Raw genomic sequence first — 17,439 nt, forward strand, 5'->3', positions numbered from 1 at the left:
TTTTGAGATTACTATTTTTTAAGTCTTGGCAGGTGAGGCCTGGGCCACGTTCAGGTCATCGTGCAGAACAGGTGCAGAACACCCCAAAGCACCTCACAAACCACAACAGACAAGAGGTCCTCAGGGTGTATCAGCTCACAAATGAATGGGCCGAATATTCAGGTACCCACAGATATTGCTCCTGCCCTGACCCAGAAACCATCTCTCAGAAACTCCAGGAAGGGAAAAGAGCTGAATGGAGACATCAGTCCCTCTCAAAATGGACTCAGCACCCTCTTTCCTTGTATTTGCCCACCCTCAGCAGGCTGGCTGGGAGCCTCGCAGTTTGCATTTAGAAACCAATAGCCAGGATCTGCCAACTGAACTTACAGGTTTGGATCAGATTTCAGTCGCAGGACTCCTGGATCACAGCTCTGAGGAACAAAAGTCTAAGTGTATCTCTGAGCATTTCTTCTCTCAGCAGCTTCCCTTCTTGGTGCATTTTCTTTCTCTAAAGAAACTTTCAGGGTTCCCTCCTACAGGGGAAAGGTTTAATTCTTCAGGCCAGTGGGGAGGGCTGAGGTCCTAAGATAGCTAAAGCTAGAATAGACAACATCTCCCCATTTCCAGTCCCCCTTTCACCTGCTCTTTCTCATTCCCTCGCTCTTCCAGCTCAACCACCCAGTATTCAAATACACAGCAGTTCCTCCACCCTATCCTTCTCTTCCGCACCAACTGTCCAGCCATTTTGGAGAGTGTGGCCCTCGTGTCACCAAAGTAACTCCCAGAAGGAACATGACATGCCAACAAGACCAAGAAATGTTCCAGAAGAGATCCCCAAGGGCTGCCAGACCCTAAGCCACAGGGTTTGGCACTCGGCCCTCAGCATGCGTAGTCTCTGACCCCAAGTTCCTTTTGTGTTAGCCTGGGAGCAGGAGAGTGGGTGCTGACAGTTTCTCTCTTGGCTTTGGGTGGGCCAGGGTGCCTTTCAGCTGCACTTGCAGGATTTCACCACCATGTTGGAGAGCTGCTCCACTTTGGGGGTCCTTCCGACATAGTACAAGATAGTGAGCGGCTCCAGGTCCTGGGGGACACAGCAGGGCGAAGCGGATGCCTCAGGGTTCAGCGTGTTGTATAAGCCCAGCACCTGCAGAAATAAAGTAAATGTGGTGACAAAGTCAGGAATACGTTTAAGTAGGGCGAGGACAGGAACGGACTGCAAAGCCAACAGGTCTCTAGGTTTTTGGACTATGCTTATCAGAGGGTATTTCCCTGAGGCGAGTAATACTCCCATCACTTCCTGATCATGGCCTGCTTCTAAAGGGTCTCACCTGCCCTGGCCTGACTCTTAAGACTTTTTTTTTTTAATTGTAGTAGCCTTGCTCTGTGGCTGATGCCTCAGGCTCGAAGGAGTGCAAGTAGTTGTCTCCTTTCATCTCTAATTTGGTATGGTGGATAGTGTCACAATTTTTGCTTTTAACAAGGCTGGGTGTAACCAGCCTGGGGCCACGTTGTCTTGGGTTCCATTAAAGAAACCAGAAGAAAGAACATCAGTGCTGCTTATTTCAACCAACATCTCTAGATAGCACTGGATGGATGCGAATCCTCTCGAGTATCCACAACTCCCTCCCAGCTTTGAACTGTCTGATGCTATCTCCCTCCACTCCATCCTCCAAGTCATTATACTATAATGCTGGAGCTAGGAGAGTGTCCTGTAGGACCCCACTGGATTCCTCTTGGTAGCTGGCCCCAGCCCACAGATGACTGTACACTTCAGCCATGTAACCGCTATAGAACAGTTGCCATGTTTCTTGCCAGAGGTGGCTGCTTCTCAGCGGTAAGCAACTTCTTGAGTTGTGGGGCCAAAACATGATCTCACCTGCACTACTGTGGTCTCATTAGTGCTTATCTGGTATGAACAACAGGGTCTGGCACATTGTCTTTTAAATACTTTACAGTCTTTGGGGATGAGAGGTGCTAAGGAAACATCCTGTTCTATCATCCAGATCCATGTAATCGCAGTCATTCTGGTAGAAGCTCTCTGGGATATTGAGCAAAGTACCCCTGGCTGTACCACAGGGGTACCACGTGCTCTGGGGCCACTCTACTCAACAGAGACAGTAGGTTAAACAGACTGGTGAGAAATCTTCTTTTCACCATGTTTTTCCTAGGTGGTGCTGGCAAGCTGTCAGCAGCTATATTGTTCTAAAGGTTTCTTGGATCACTCAGCTGACCTTAACACTTGATCGTTTCCTTTCTTGCTCAAGAACAGAACATTAGGAACCATTCTAAAATCTCCTTTCTCTCACACTGATTCTGTCCAGTTATCTACTAGAGAGCTGCTCAGGACAACCAGATGGTAAAGCTACATGCCCATTACCCTTTCAAAGCTGTTCGTTCCCTTGCTTTGTCTTGTGCTTAATGCCCAGCATCTGTTCACTCCTTCATTCCCATAGATCGACTGTTCCCACTGATAGTAGTCCTTGAGCTTCAGCAAGCCTTGCTGCTGTGCAGACGCGCAAGCTGTCAAGAAAATGTTAGCATCTTTTCTGCAATATCATCTTTACCTAGTTATCTATTCTTCAGCCAAATCTGCTTTTTCCACTAACTTTTTTAGTGAAACCTGAAGCTAAGTTGCTAGTGAGCTGTTGCATTGTCTGGATTGCCACCTTTTCTCTTCAGTGGACAGAAGCACAGGATTTTCCTCTGGCTTTTCTTGCTTCAGCGAAGGACTGCCTGCTCCTTAGTCTGTCTTCTCCCCTTGGTACTTCTCCCGTGCCTGTGATTTTCTATTGCTTTTATTTTCTTCCAGTCTAGACAGTGGCCAGGCTCAGGTGGTATTCTTCCCAAAGACTGCCTGGTGTACTCACGTTAAACAGAGGTTATGCGTAAGTTATCTAAAGACATTTGCTTTCTGCCAGTTTTTACTCATGAATCTCAGTGCCTAGTAGGTTCCTCCCTGCCATAGGTCAGGTGGGATTTATACAGCTGGAAAGAATGCTTGTGCAGAAAGGAGAGCTTACTGCATGGCTGTGTTCGCTTCTGGACGTGGACGCAGATTTCCCTTCACTTTCCGGCTACAGCTGCCCCGTGGTAGCAGATGGCAGCTGCGTGCCATGGCACAACAGTTTTGCATGACAACCTGGCACAGAGTGTAGAAAAATCCTCTGTCCAGTGCAAACTGCAGAGAAATTTAGGCAGAAGATAATTACCAGAGTTGATGTTTGATGTGAACAATTCAGTTAATACTCTAGCCATTACCAAATAAGTACCCTAAAACCATCAGTCCTGCTGTTTCACATCTTATCCAAGAGACAGCAGCAGCATCCTCCTCAACATTTGGCTGGAAGCATGGACTCGGTATTGACTCCAAAGGAAGCACGTTTTCCCTGCTGAACCACCTAGACTCTTTTCTGCAGTTTCCTTGGACAGTTTTTTGTAAGTATTGATCTGAACTGCTTTTGCTGCTTTGAAGAGACCAGATATGATCAGACTTAGGGAGGAAGGGGGAGTCACAGCCACAAGCCCTGACAGGATAATATACTGGATATACCGTGCTGTGAGTGGTGTCTGCACTGCGGAGGTACGGACAAGGGCCCGAACAAAAGTTAGCAAAGTAGCCCTTAGGCTCATGGACCCATTTCCAGCCAAGGTCCTGTCGGAAGTCGATGTACAGAGGACGCACGCAGCAGTTCTCCTCCAGGTTCCTGAAACACAGTATCGAAACACAGTGAATCTAAAGAGGGGCCTTATATGCGATTGCGTGATGCAGCTTCCTGAGCAGGACTAGTACCAGCAGTTCCCAGTGGGATGTGGAGTTTGCCTGCGCCAAGTGCAGAGGAGCGGCACAGGCAAGCAGTGGCGGGCAGCTCAGCAGCTTGGCACTGCTTGTGCCTGCCAGCAGGCAGCTTGGCCACTCGCCCAGGGAGACAGCACCCTGCTCGCCCACAGCAGCACCCGGCTGCTCTCCGGCACCTGGAGCTAGCAGGGGGCTGCTTGTGGGTCCCTGCCCAGGCTGTGCTCCAGGAAGCTGCTTGCAAGTCTCCCTCTAGCCAGCAGCTCAGCCAGAAGCACATAGTGACTCTGCTGAGCTGGCCAGCGTCCCCTTCTTGGACACCACAAGTTGCAGCTGGCTGAGCTGTGCTCCTCATGTGGCCTCTGTGCCACCATGGTGACCCACAACTCCCTCGGAGGGCTCAGCCTTTCCCGGTGGCATGGAGTCTCGCCAGGCTTGCCCACCTCAGGCCTGGGACCTGGTCACTCCAGGCAGGATTCTCACCGGAAACAGTAGTTGGTATCTAGGGCCCGTTTCTTTCTCTGGCTTCCCAACGCTGGGCTCTCCAGCCGATGTGGGGGTAACATCATCAAGATGAGGTGGGGATTATGCAAGTCTTTCTGCTTCTTCAGGCGCCCCAAGTCCCCACGGCCATAGTCATCCTCACTGTCAATGCCTTCAGAGAAAAACAGGATCCACAAAGAAGAAATCAGTGTGGAAGTGGAAGATGCCACACGACTTTTCAGTGCATTTAACACTCTCATTCCTGCCCTTGAACCAGGGTGAAAGGGATTCAGGCACCACGTCCACTTACTCTGGGACTTCTTCCCTCACAGGGATCCCTTTACTCCTGGTGAATCTGACTGCTGCAGGCCTGAAATAGAGGCTTACGGGCCACCTGTTTTACCATTTGCAAACTGCTGGTGGGGCCATTAATCCATCCCACTCACTCCTGGCTTCAGTCCCAGGACAGGCAGGAAGATGAATGGTTTAAAGAAGATGTCAGATCATTGGCACTCTGCAGGACAGCCTCAGAAATGGAGCCTGTGGGGGCCAGTGGCTGCAGCCCAGGGCTGCAAGCCAGGAGGTTCCTAGTTCTTAGGCCAGCCAAGCCACTGACTCTCTGGGCCACCTCACACAGGATGCCTGACTTCCTTGTGTTTCAGTCACCCTAACTGGAAAGCAGAGCCTCTGTGGAAATCTGAGAAGGCATCAAGCTGAACTTCCCAGAGAGACATGGAAATACAAAATTATTCCTTTCTGCAGACACTTGTGCAAACCCACCCAGCCTGCACTTACTTTCTTCCATTTCTAACCCATGTACAAAGTGGATACACCCATATAATCAACATGCAAACCCAGATGTGTATGCTTTAAGACAAATGTTACACAGCATAAAATGCTCAAATATGCAAAGCAAGACCTCGTTTTTTTCTTTAGATACTCCAGGCTTTCCCTTCCCCAACAGCATCCCCTAACCCAGCTCTTCATCACCTTTGAACTTGATCTCCAAGACCTCATGCAAATTCTCCAAGATGTCTCCGTTGGGCTGAAAAGTATGGCAAGGACAGTGTATGCTAATTTCCAGGCCAAGGTTGGACTCTGCAAAGAAGATGACTCTGTGAGAAACAGTCTTCCTCAGCTGGGACAGCTCCTGGTGCAGGGAAGTTTCACTGAGGACATGTACTGTGGTAACTCCCAGACTGTGGGTCGATCTCAAAGTCAGGGATGCTATCAGAGTTGGGGAACAGAAGCTGCCTTGGAAAGGAGAATGGGAAGCAGAATCTCATGGCTTCACCTGTGCCGAAAGCCTTGCTCTTGCTAAAGGGAGCTTCCTGAGCAGGTGAGAAAGGTGCTCCTGATTAAGTTTTTTAGGCTATTCAGCATCCAAAAGCATTTGTGAGCTTCAAGAAGCTCCACTGGAAAACAAGTATTTTGAAGAGCTGGCTTGTGGTGTCTGTGTTAAATCAGTTTTGCCATCCTCAGTACCTGTCTACTATCTGGCTTCTGGTTAGTGTCTAAAGAAGAGATGTGAAAATGAGCGAGCTGGATATGGACAAGTAATTTCACTGGAAGCATTTTTCTCAGCAGCTGCAACCTCCTGTTTTGTTGAACTGCTAGCGGTCCAAGTCACACAGACTTTCCAGAGGCAAGTCTATTTTCATAATAACTTCCTGGACCAGTCATGCTGTGTGGGCCTGACTAAGGGAACATAAGACTCTTATAAAAGCTCCTCTCTTACGTTGTGTCATGAATTAAAACATCTGGCTCCCCGAGGCATTGACAAGGTGCCTAGCACCTTTTTTCCTAAGCGCTGTATACTGTGTGATGTCCTGTGAGCTAGTGTGCCTGCCCAGAGCTCGCTGCAGTTCCAGCCCTGAACTTCAGCCATCAGGACACAACTTAGATGATTGCTTGAAAAAGGAGGAGCCTACAGCTCACAGCTTACCCTTCCAGGGAGCAGCTGCTTGCCAGTACCTGCATTCCAGTTTTCAGTGGCACCTAGCTTTTATCTGTGAGGCCAATCCAGCTGTGAGTCATGGTGCCTATGCTCCAGCTGTGAATGGGGTCAGTGTTCTTGCTGGGAGCTGCCCCATAACTATCTGTTGGGCTGCCCAGTGGTGGCAGAGGTATGTTCTCTGCAGTGCTAAAGCCTCCATCTGTCTAGGTGTGTCAGCCTCTGGTATTTCCTCACCTTTATACCTGCCAAGCTGTGAACAGCTAAAGGAACCAGGATCCTTGCTGTTTTTTTCCCTACTAGATTTGCTCTAGTCCACATGAAAATTAAACCAGAGCAATCCTCATTTTCTATGTATTACAGATTATAGTTTAAACAAGCAGAGGAGTCCCCTCTGGGCTTAGAATCAAAGAACCAAAAGAAGTTCCAGCATCTCTCAGTGAAAACAATTTCCTCCTCCAGAGGAGCTACACAGTGTGGACTCCAGGACAGAGCTAGGAATCTAGGAAACATCACGCGCTGAGGTAGCTCCCTGGGGGAAGGCTTGTTCTCAGACTGAAAGAACCTGTCCTCTATGTGAGCCAAGCTCCTGAAAAAAAGGGGAGCAGAGAGATACTCCTGTCAACATTGATCCACATTTCTGTGGATGCTTTGACACCCGGTCCAGCTAAGACCCCTACCTCTGTGCAGAAGCCACTCACGCACAGTCTCGGTGACATCGAAGGACAGCCACTCAGGGGAGCCCCGTGTCTGCACGTTCCTGCCACTGAGGTAGCGCTGCTTTGCTATGTGCTCATCCGGCCGAAGGATCTGTGTCAGAAGGAGTGGTAGAGAGAATCAGCCAGTGCCGCGCATAAGGAAGGGATAGCCTTGGGTCTTTTTTTCTTCCACAGCTTGCTAAAAACTAATTCAGAAGGTTGGTCCTGGCAAGTGAGACACCAGGAGTGCCCTGACACAGGTGAGAAGGACATGCTTCACAACCAACCTGAACTCCAGAGATCTACACAATGTTCATTTCTGTGTCCTAAGCAGCCCACCTCTCTCAATTCATCCTTGTTTCGGGGCACAGATCCAGAAGCAGAAGCACACGGCAATTGATCTAATGGGTGGTTTTGTTTCTGTATACACCTGTGGGATGTGGGTCTGGATTTCAGACTAGAACCAGCAGTGGGCAACAGAGCATCCTGCCACAGGTCCCTTGCCCAGCAAGCCTATTGAGTCCTACACTGTGGTGTTTTCATGTGTCCTACACTCTTCAACTTCTATCAAAACACGCCAGGGCTGATCAGGTTTGGAGACCTCTCCCCCTGCTCTGACATCTGTTCCCGCTTCCAGACAAACAGCCACAGCCTATGCAAAGTGTTCCTTCTTGCAGGGCCCCAGGTTCACTCCACAGAGCACTGAACCTATGGCGAAGCTCTGGGATTGCCTCCTTGTCAGTTCAGTCATCTGGTGGAGAATAGCTCTGACCTTTGAAGCTGAATTCCAGGAAGTCCTCAAGAGCTACCAGCCACAGGGCAATTTTAGCTGCACTCTTACTGCAAAGTGTACAGACACCAGCCTGTGAGAATGTGCCGCCTGGATGCTCAACTGTACCATTAGCTGGGTGGTCCAGCCTAGCCTAAGAACACTTCCAAACCGGAACCAGACCTTATTCTGCCAGGGGAGTCCGTGGGTTCAAACCAAACTCCACATAAGTACCTGAATTAACAGTGCCATAAATTGTGCCCCTGAGGAGCTGCTGCTGAAGGGAACACTGAAAGCAAGCATTATTTTTCCAGTAAATCAGTGACAAGACAGAGAGCTCCACCCGTTGGATTGGCACCAACTGTACTGCGACAGTCAAAGGAACAAAACTGCCAAAGGACCTAGGCATGCAGATGTGACAGAAGGGTCAGGGCTCCCCTTCCGACCCGCTTCTCAGTGCAGCAAAGAGCTGCAGTGGGCACCATGCCAGGGTGCCCAGAGCAGCCAGCCAGTGTGAGTGGGGAAAGGACAGCACCACACTGTAAAAGGAAAGAAAGGTGACTGCATCACTGCATATGCTGGAATAAGGCTAGGGTACAGCATGGGATTTGTTCTCTCTCTCTTCTGTGGCACTGCACATATCAGTTGAGGCAACCATTAAGGAGCCAAGCTATTCTAGGCTCAGGCACATGGGAAGGTGAGAAAAATACTCACCTGGAAGAGCTCAATGCGCTGCTCGCTGCGTTTGGAGCTCGGGTTGGGCACACGCAGCACCCGAAACTCAGCCCGGAACAAGTTGGTGCTGTTCTTCTCTGCTGAGGACACATTAAAGCGGAACACATTGGAGGTGACACCTTTTGGACAAATGCCCAACTCATCTAGGAGAAAGAAAGATGGAAAGACTGAGAACCACAGGTCAGAGGGGCAGGATCTCAAATAAATATTTTTTGAGAAAGAGCTTTCCAGCAGAGAGGCCTGTCATTCAAACATCTTGCCACCTGTGAAGCACGGCTATCTAGCTAAAGATAACACAGGATGAATTCACTCAAATTTGGTTTACATTGCAACATTTTGCAAAATCTTCCCCCTACTGCCACCGTTATTTCAATGCTACAAGCCAGAGAATCAATAGAGATCAACCACAGTAGTTTTAATATTATCTCTTTGAACTCTGCTCATCAAATGTTGCTAATGCTCAGTCTGCTGCATCCAAAATGACAACCCCAGCCAAGGCAGTGGGGCAACCTCATTTGCAGCTAGTGGGGCCCATTCCCAATAGCGATGATGGTGTGACACTGCTCATGATGGAGACGTGAAGGCACATAGAGGTGATCCCATTGCCATTGAATCTTGGTTTTACAAACGTTTACATTGTCTCCTAGAATGAAAGCCAGCCAAATGTCCACAAAGCATGAGGTGTGGAAGACTTTTTGGGGCAGTGACTATTCAGTTTGTACTGAAAGAACTGAGTTTTAAGATCAGTTCTCACTCATAACCTGGAGAAAGAATTCAGGAATAGTACTAGATACAGAGTTCTTCAAGGACAGAGTAATAGTGCTGAGAGGCCTGCGGAGATCAGACACATGGGCAGGAAATAACGCAGCAATTCTCTGCCTCAATGTGTGCCTGCTGAACAGAAAAATCCATTTCACAGATGCCTAAAAGAGAGTAGGTAAAAGCTATGAGGTCCAAAACAGTGCCCTCAAGAGCAAACAAGCCTCTCTTCAGTGGGACCATTTTGGTCCCATGGAAAAGTCTTTTGTCATCACTGTTGTTCCTCTCCTATTGACCTCTGTTAGCTTTCAAGGCTCTAGCATCATTAAGGTTTCCTGCAGACATGACACAGCAGCTCCTGCTCTACACCCACATGCAGGTTTGTTTGCAGCCCTACAGAGCCTCTCCTATGACCTCTGACTGTTGTCCAATGCAACATGGGGCTCTCATGTCAGCTGATACTTGTTTTTAAACAAAAAAAGAAACAGAAAGAAAAACTATCACCTGTTCCCAGCCACAGTTCCAGCCTGTGACAGATAGGCTAGAAGCCCTAGTTGAAGCAACCTTCAAGTTAGATTCCTGGAGTTGGCCCCTCTCTTCACAACACCACCACTGTCTCCCCAGGGAAACAGCTTCTGAAGATGGGCTAGTGTGAAACAGCGCCTGAGCACAGAGGTTCACCTCCCATGCCAAATTCTGCTTTGAGCAACACTGATGCAGTTCCAGAGTCATCTCCATGAAGATGAAGGTCTTCCTCTTGTGCTACACTCAGAATCAGCAAGCAGGAGCCTGCCAGTTTACAAGGATGTGTTCTTAGGGTGCTGAAGTTTTACTGAATAAGCTAATGACCAGATGCTCACATTGGGCTTTAATTGGAAGGGTTCTTGTCATTTGTACTACTGAATGGAATAGCTTTCCCATACAGGAAAGTCTCTGGCTGCTACTGAAGAGATGGATAATCCCAAGAGACCAGACCCCATTGCAGCCATGAGCTGGTATGCTCAGCCCAACAACCCTGCAGTGCAAAGAGTACACCGAGCCACAGGAGGACACCCACTGTGGGGACTCCACCACTGTGACCAGTTCTAGGTTTTATGCCACAGAAAAGCACAGCAGAAAACCCAAGCTCTGATCTCATGAAATGCCTGAAGGCACCTTCCTAGCTGAAGTCTAACACTGATAACTGTTCCGTGTCCTAGACCTAGGCAGATACTGTGTTTTAATACCCCCTTAAGCTGTTTTGCACTCCTAGCCCTATTAATAGTGCTGTTAACAGCCTGCCCTTCCATTTCAGACCTGACTGCCTGTCCACGAGGGGTGTCCCAGTAATCATCAGAAATGCCTTTCTAGATCAAACCAGTGGTCAGTCTAGCCCAGTATCTGTTTCCAACAGTAGTGCTTTATCTCACAATCTATTTAGAGACTGCAGATCCAGTCCTACAGCACAGTGCAGATGAGAGACAAAATAATTTATTGTTTATCATCTCCTTAAGCTTTTTGGCTAAGTTAGGCAGCCACGGTGGTAAGAGATTACTGTATCTACTGTATTTCGCCTGCTGTCCCCACATTGCCTTCTACCTACTTACTTCACCAGCAAGGTGCTGGTGTCTGGGGAGACCTTCCTAGTGGAAATAGTAATAGTTATCTTCCCTTCCCTAAGAAGAAGTTTCATGTTCCCTTCATACCCTGGGAACAAGCCCTCTGTGATGGGGAGATGGAGCTGCATTCTGTGTTTCACTCTGAACACTGTGAGGTTGGAGCCTGCTTCTCATAGCAGGGTGTCCAGGATACAGGTCTCACTCCCAGGAAGCTGGCTGCTTTGGGGCAAAGTACTTTCTGCAAGATGTCACAGGCAAAGGAGGTGAGGTGATTTTTCAGGGAACTTGGTCCAGTCCCAGCTCAGGTGTGTTAATCGCACTGGAATCCGGACGTGTCCACCTACCAGCACGGAACAAAGCCTGGAGGCAGTATTCGTACAAGCTCTTCCAGTCCACAACACTCAGTGGCTGTAACCAAGCCTGGAGACAAGGAATCTGTGACACCCTGTGCACCCATGCCAGGCTACGTCTGACACGACAGGATGTATCCTCACGATCAGACCCTGCTATTACTGTGGAGCCCAGACAGCCCAGAGCTGTTGACTGCACAAACGGTGAGACCAGGAGCCTCTTAGCATGGGCAACGTGATACAAGGAGCAGGTTCTTTTGGGAGCTTCTCTCTTCCTACCGCTGCTCTCAGCAAGGTGCAGGTTCTCCACATGCTGCCAATCCTGCTGTTTCTGGCAGGCCCCAAGAAGGCTGATGGCTGTGCAGTTAAGAATTTGATGTCAAGGAATGGCAGGCTGTCTGTGAGCAGGTATTGCCTCACTCCATATTATATCACTGGTACTTCAAGGTGTTTCACGCCAAAGCTGCATAATTTTGGAGAAAAAATTGATCCTTCTGGAACTCTGCAGGCGGCAGGTTTGGAGGGAAGAGATGCTTGGCCCCAGCGACCCATGGCTTTAATTGCCTTGTCTCTCAAGCTGGCTTGGAAAATGGCATCTGTTTTTCCTCAGGAAGGTAAGCAAAACCATTTGCAGGACCGTTGCAGATGCTCTCTGAGCTTGAACCTAACCAAGTTAGTGCTTAAGGGGGTCTGAACCTCCATCAGTTTTAGGAGATCCCTGAAGTGAATGGTTGGTCAAGAGCGAGTTATTCTCTGAAAGAAAGTCCCTTATAATTCAGGCAATGTACCTGAGAGGCACAGCAGAAGACCATTCCGTGAGTCACCAAACAGCTCAGAGTAGGGATAGGGAACCTGGTCCTGAATATCCTTCCTTCCTAGAAGGATGGGGCTCTCCCCACTGCTATTTTTGCTCCTCAGCTCTCCTCACTTTTGGGCCTTAAGTCTTTGAGAAGGATGAGTTCTCTGAGCCAATGAGCCGCTTGACTAATAGTTTGGAGCTAGGACAGTTTGTGTGCATGTGAGTGTGCATGCGCACACATTTCAGACTTCTCTGTATCATCCCCGCAGTTCCCTCAATGGAGCAGTCCTCCCCTTCCCCCCCGAGAGGAGACGGGCTTTGGCTCAGAGCGTGCTCTGAGATCACCACCTGGCACAGTGACAGAGTCATGGGAAAGTTGAACATCAGCCACTTCTGAAGACACGGGGCCAAATTCAGCCATGGTGTAAGCGATGATACTCCCCAGGTTTCAAAAGGAGTGCGTCTCTTGACACCATGTCCTGTCTGGAGCTAGTCTCTCCCAGTGTGACCCAATTCCAAAGTTCCCTCTTTCTCTGGGTGGTGGCATCTACACTGCCCACTCCCAGGAATTCAATCTCAGCACTACTTGGGTCTTTTGAACCCGCTGCTCAGCACCTTGCTCCAGTGTCCTATGGGGACATGGGACAGGTTCATTCATTTCCACAGGAATTTTCCCCAGCCCACAGTACCTCCTCACTGCTCCTTCTCGTGCACCACATGTCTTCATTCCTCTTTCCCCTCTACTTTATCCAAATCCACTCCTCTGACTTCATTTCCCGCTGTGGTGCTTTCCCAGTGTCCTTCCCCAAAACACACCAGTTCATAGTGTGGCCGTACTATTTTGCACAGGCAGTTGGTTTCCCCATATATTTTTAGAATTTCTCAAATGACACTTCAGTAGGTCAAAAATGTTGAAATACCGGTAAGCTGCTATATCCTGTGCACTTTCTGTTCCTCGAGTCTTGGTGTCTCCTGAGCTAAAAGCTAATCATATAACCATATGGAGTGCAGTCTGCTAGAGATTTCAGTGAAATTTGTTGCATTACCACATTGTAGCTCTTATTCCAGCTCATCATATGTCAAGATTAACATAAACCTGGCAGAGTAACTGCATTCTGAGGCTGCCTGTACCAAGTCACAGCTCCTACCCAGAACTGCTGGTGTTCAAATCATGTCCCCAAGACTGCACTACATCACAGGAGGACACCCTGGAAGGTGGTATGACTGCATGCCCACCAACATCTTCCAATCCTAAGGAATCCTAGGCACAGACCAAAAGGATTGATTGTGCCTACATGTGCTCAGCATCTGCAATCTGCTTGGGGTTCATGACTGCTCAGTCTCTGTCTTTGCATCTGCTCAGCTTCTGCACCTGAATCTGTTTAGTGTCCGCATCTGGGCCTGCTCATCATCTGCTCCACACCTGCTCAACATCTGTCATGTTTCCTCAATGCCTGTGTTCCCTTGGGGATCCCCTTCGCATCACTGTCTGCTTTGCACCTGCTCAGCATCCCTGTTATCTTCTACTCGCTCTCTGAACCCTCACACTATCCGCGTAACACCCTTGACGGCGTCCTCCAAGCAGCAGTCTCTTCAGCAAGTGCCTCGCCACCTTCTCTACAGCCAGTGCGGGTGCTGCACAGACCAAACAGGTTGCCTGTATCTCTGCGGCAGCTGCCGGAGCTTCAGCAGGGAGGAGTCCGTCTACCTGCTCGTCACCCAAACACGAGACCTGCGCCTCCTCCTAGCCCAGTCCGCAGCATTCACCCCGAGACCCAAGCTGCCTCCTCTCCTCCTGCCTTCCCACCTCACGTCTTCCCCTCTCCCCTCCCCTGCCCGCCTCCCCCAGATGTCAGGGCTCTAGACACGGGCTTGGCTCGCTGCTCCCGGCTGGGGCCTGGGCCGATGCTGCTCCCGGACCCCGCGACCCACCGCCGGCCGCCGCCAGCGCCCACCTCCTCCACCTGCGGCAGGGCCGCTCGCCGCCCAGCCCCGCGCCGTCCCGTCGGTGCTCCGGGCGCTCGCCGCCCCGTGGCTCCCCCCGCCCCGGCCCCGGGACAGCGGCGTGCGCCCCCCGCCCCCGCTCGTCTCCGCACCGGAGCGCGCAGGCAGGCGGAGACGCGTCCCCCGCCGCGGCGGCCCCCTCCCGCCTCCGCGCTCCCGCCCCGCCGGGGAAGCGGCCCCTCCCGCGGGGGCCCGGCGCCCTTCAGCCCCGGCCGGCCGCCCCTCCTCCGCGCCCGGGGTCCCGGGCAGCCTGCCCCGCGGGAGCGGCACCCCGGCCGGCACGGGGGGAGCCCAGCACTTACTATGCTCGGGGAGGCCCTGGATCATGTCAAATTTATGGATCTCTTTGGCATAGTACTCGGACTCGGTGTTGTCCTGAGAGCAGCTCTCCTCCTTCTCCTCCTCCATCTCCTCCAGCAGCTCCCGGGTGCTGTTATAGAGGGCCAGGATCTGGTAGGGCACATGGGCCGGCCCCACGGTCTCCGGGGGCTGGTGAGCCGCAGCTTGCTCAGGATCTGCCCCCGGATGGCTTCCACCCTCTTCTTCTTGATGTGGTCCAGGTCCAAGGTGGTGCAGGAGGACAGCGAGAGGCTCACGGTGGCGAAGCTCAGCAGCGAGAGCAGCACCAGAGCCCTTTGCACGTACATCTTCATGTGCGAGGGGGCGGCGGAGGGGGCCCCCGGGAGAGACCCCCGGGCGGCGGCGAGCGGGCGCGGGGGACCGGGCGGTGTGCTGGCGGCAGCCTCCCCAGATCCCGCAGGCTGAGGCTTGGCGAGGAGGTGCATGAACTCACTGCGCCGTGCGCGACTCAGGACTTCCAGGAAGAGCTGGCAGCGCTCCGCAAGGAGAAGCGGCAGGCGCCGTGCCTCGCCGCGCCGGGCTCCTTCCCCATGCGCCGCCCCGCGTCCCGCGGAGCCGGGGGCGCCCCGCCGCGCCGCGCCGCCGCACGTGTCAGCGGCCCGCGCCGCCCCGCCGCCGCGGGGGGAGCGCGGCGCCCGCCCCTCTCGCTGCACCATTCATGCCCCCGCCGGGCCCCGCGCCCTACATCGCCCGGTGCCCGACCCCCGGCGGCCGGGAGCGCGGCACCGCGGCGCTCCCCGCCCAGCCGGGAGCAGCGCCGCCGGGCCGCCCGCTGCCCCCGCGGGCTCCGCTGGCCACCGTGCCCCGGCCGCGCACCGCACCGCACCGGCCTGCCCGGCGCCGCGCCGCCCCTCCCGCGCACACTGCCTCTCCCTCGGCCTCGCCGCTGAAATTTTATACCTCCCTCCCATGACGTCCCCGGGACGGGGCTCGGGCGGGGGAGGGAGCTCCAAGCCCGGCCTTCGCCCGCAGCACCACGCTAATGGCTTCAGCAGCCGCGCAGCCACCGCCGCCCGCCCTCTTCCGCCGCCGCCGCCGCCCCCCGCCGGGCCCCGCCGCCGCCCCCGCGCGGCCGGCGGCGCCGGGCCCCTCGCGCCCCGGGGCCGGGCCCCTCCGCGGCGGGGCGGCCCCGCGCGCCCTCCGACGTGGCCGCCGCACTGCCGCCGCGGCGGCGCGCGGGCGCCCCCTGCTGGCGCCGCCCGGGCAGCGGCGGGCGCGGGGCGGCGGCGGCGGCGGCCGGGCCCTTCGCGGTGGTCCGCCGCGCGCTGGCGGGCGGCGCGGGGAGGCCCCTCCCGTTTCCAGCTGCGAAGTCGCATAAAAAGCGGCTAAAAATACCCCGAATACTTTCCTGATGTGGTTTCTTTCCGAGGGAGGGAGGGGCCGGGCGGCCGGCGGGGGCCGGGCGCCGCGCTGCGGGCGAGGGGCTGCGGCGGCCCCGGCGGGGCCCAGGCTGGCGGCGGGGCTGGCGGGCCCCGCGAGGCCCCGGGCGCCGAGGGAGGGCAGCGGGCAGGCAGGGTGAAGCCCTGCGGCCCGAAGGCAGGGGGCCACCGGAGCGCAGAGGCGTCCTCCGCCGTGGCAGCCCTCGCTGAGGGGAAGGGGCGGCTTCGGGCACCCGCTGTCCTCGGAGGGGGCCAGGGCCACAGGCGGGAGACAAAACAGCGGCCCCAGTTGAGGTTTGGGTCCATGACCTGGGCCCGTGCGGGCTCCTCTCCTGGGGCGTGCCCTGACCATGGCCACCTGCCACGCCAGCCTCCCTCCTCCCTGCCCCTGGAGCGAGCACCCTTCTCTTGCCCTCACCTGGACCCTGCCCCAGGCACGCAGGGACTCCCCACCCCACCCCACCACCCGGCCCTTCTGCTGGGGGCCCGCAGAGCGGGAGCCGAACACCCCTGGGCCCCAGGAGGTCTGGGGCGGGATGGCGGCTGCGTGCCTTCCTGACCCAGTGCAGCCGCTGGCAGCACCGGCCGCTCCGCCGAAGAAGCCAGCGGCCTGGCCGTGCCATTGGGAAGACGCGGCAGGGAGAGCTGCTGCGGGGCTGTGGGCGAGGCGGGAGCTGGGCAGAGCTCTCTGTGGAAGCAAGTCCTGGGGGCTTTCTGCTCTGGGAGAGGTGGGCCCCGGGGACGCGTGGCCCCCGGCGCCTGGCGGGGGTGGTGTCTGGCAGCAGCGCAGCTCATCCATGGCTGGAAACACCGGGCACGGCTGCGGGAAGCCTTCCCTTGCCTGCATGTTCAGGGGTCTGGGGCTGGGAGAGCACTGCCAGCTCGGAGGCCAGCGGCTCACTGAAGACACGGAGTGTGGAAGAGGTTCAGAGGAAATCCATGGGGCAGCTGGGGGTGCTGGACGCCCGGTGAGCCCACTCTCTGCAGCTCTGAGGAGACCGAAGGATGAGCTGCTCACAGTTTGCGTGTGCTTTGCTTGGGGAAGAGGAATTTGAGTTCCTTGATGGAGCAGACAAAGATGTAACAAGATCTAGTGGCTCTAAGATGATGTCAGGCGAATCACGACTTGGAGTAAGGTGCAAAGTCTGAGCGCTGGCGTTAACTATCCATGGAATATTTTTATGTAGATTGGGATGAATGTTTCCAGAGCTCCCCAGGCACTTCTGAAATGAATTCTGGATGCTTTTCTGCTCTGGGACCTCCTCCACCCTGCGTTAGGTTGGAGGTCATGCTAAATGCGGTAGAAGTGATTGCTTTGGACCTCAGTAATCCATTTGCTACGGTGCCGCATGGTGAGTTATTAGTTAAGATGGAGATAAGTACAGGAATTATAAGAGATTACTAGAGTTCCCCAGTGGCTGGTCCCAGGCCCGGTTTTCATTAATGATCTTGGCACGCCAAAATGGATGTGCTAATGAAATTGGCTGCCTATCCAAAGTTGGGAGGCTTTGTCAATACAGGGGAGGACTGGGATATCCTATAGGAGGGGGTAGGCAATTTTGATGGCTGAGACAGTAGAAATGGGATGAAATGCAATAGTGCAAAATGTAAGGTTATGTTGTTAATGGCTGAGAGCAGACTTTTCTGTTACGAGTTGACAGTGGGGACTTACTGCTTGGAAATAATAGTGGAGAAGAAGGATGTAGGTGTGGTGCCGATTCCAGTATTGGGCCACTCACTTTCTGCTCTGGACGTTGCTCTCTCTGGGTTGAGAAG

The 17,439-nt window shown here is 53.6% G+C and overlaps 1 protein-coding gene across 1 annotated transcript; it reads right to left on the reverse strand.

Annotated features, from left to right (window-relative positions):
- Positions 1–389: 389 nt before the first annotated feature.
- TGFB3 (transforming growth factor beta 3) lies at positions 390–15,016 on the reverse strand. Its single transcript, XM_050897895.1, is given in 8 exon segments — positions 390–1,126; positions 3,533–3,686; positions 4,259–4,430; positions 5,249–5,356; positions 6,893–7,022; positions 8,394–8,557; positions 14,227–14,415; positions 14,418–15,016. Coding segments are annotated over 8 exon segments (1,599 nt in total). The 5' UTR covers positions 14,941–15,016; the 3' UTR covers positions 390–967.
- Positions 15,017–17,439: the final 2,423 nt, after the last annotated feature.

Source organism: Gymnogyps californianus, chromosome 5 (genome assembly GCF_018139145.2).
Source record: "Gymnogyps californianus isolate 813 chromosome 5, ASM1813914v2, whole genome shotgun sequence".
In the NCBI taxonomy this organism is placed as follows: domain Eukaryota; kingdom Metazoa; phylum Chordata; class Aves; order Accipitriformes; family Cathartidae; genus Gymnogyps; species Gymnogyps californianus.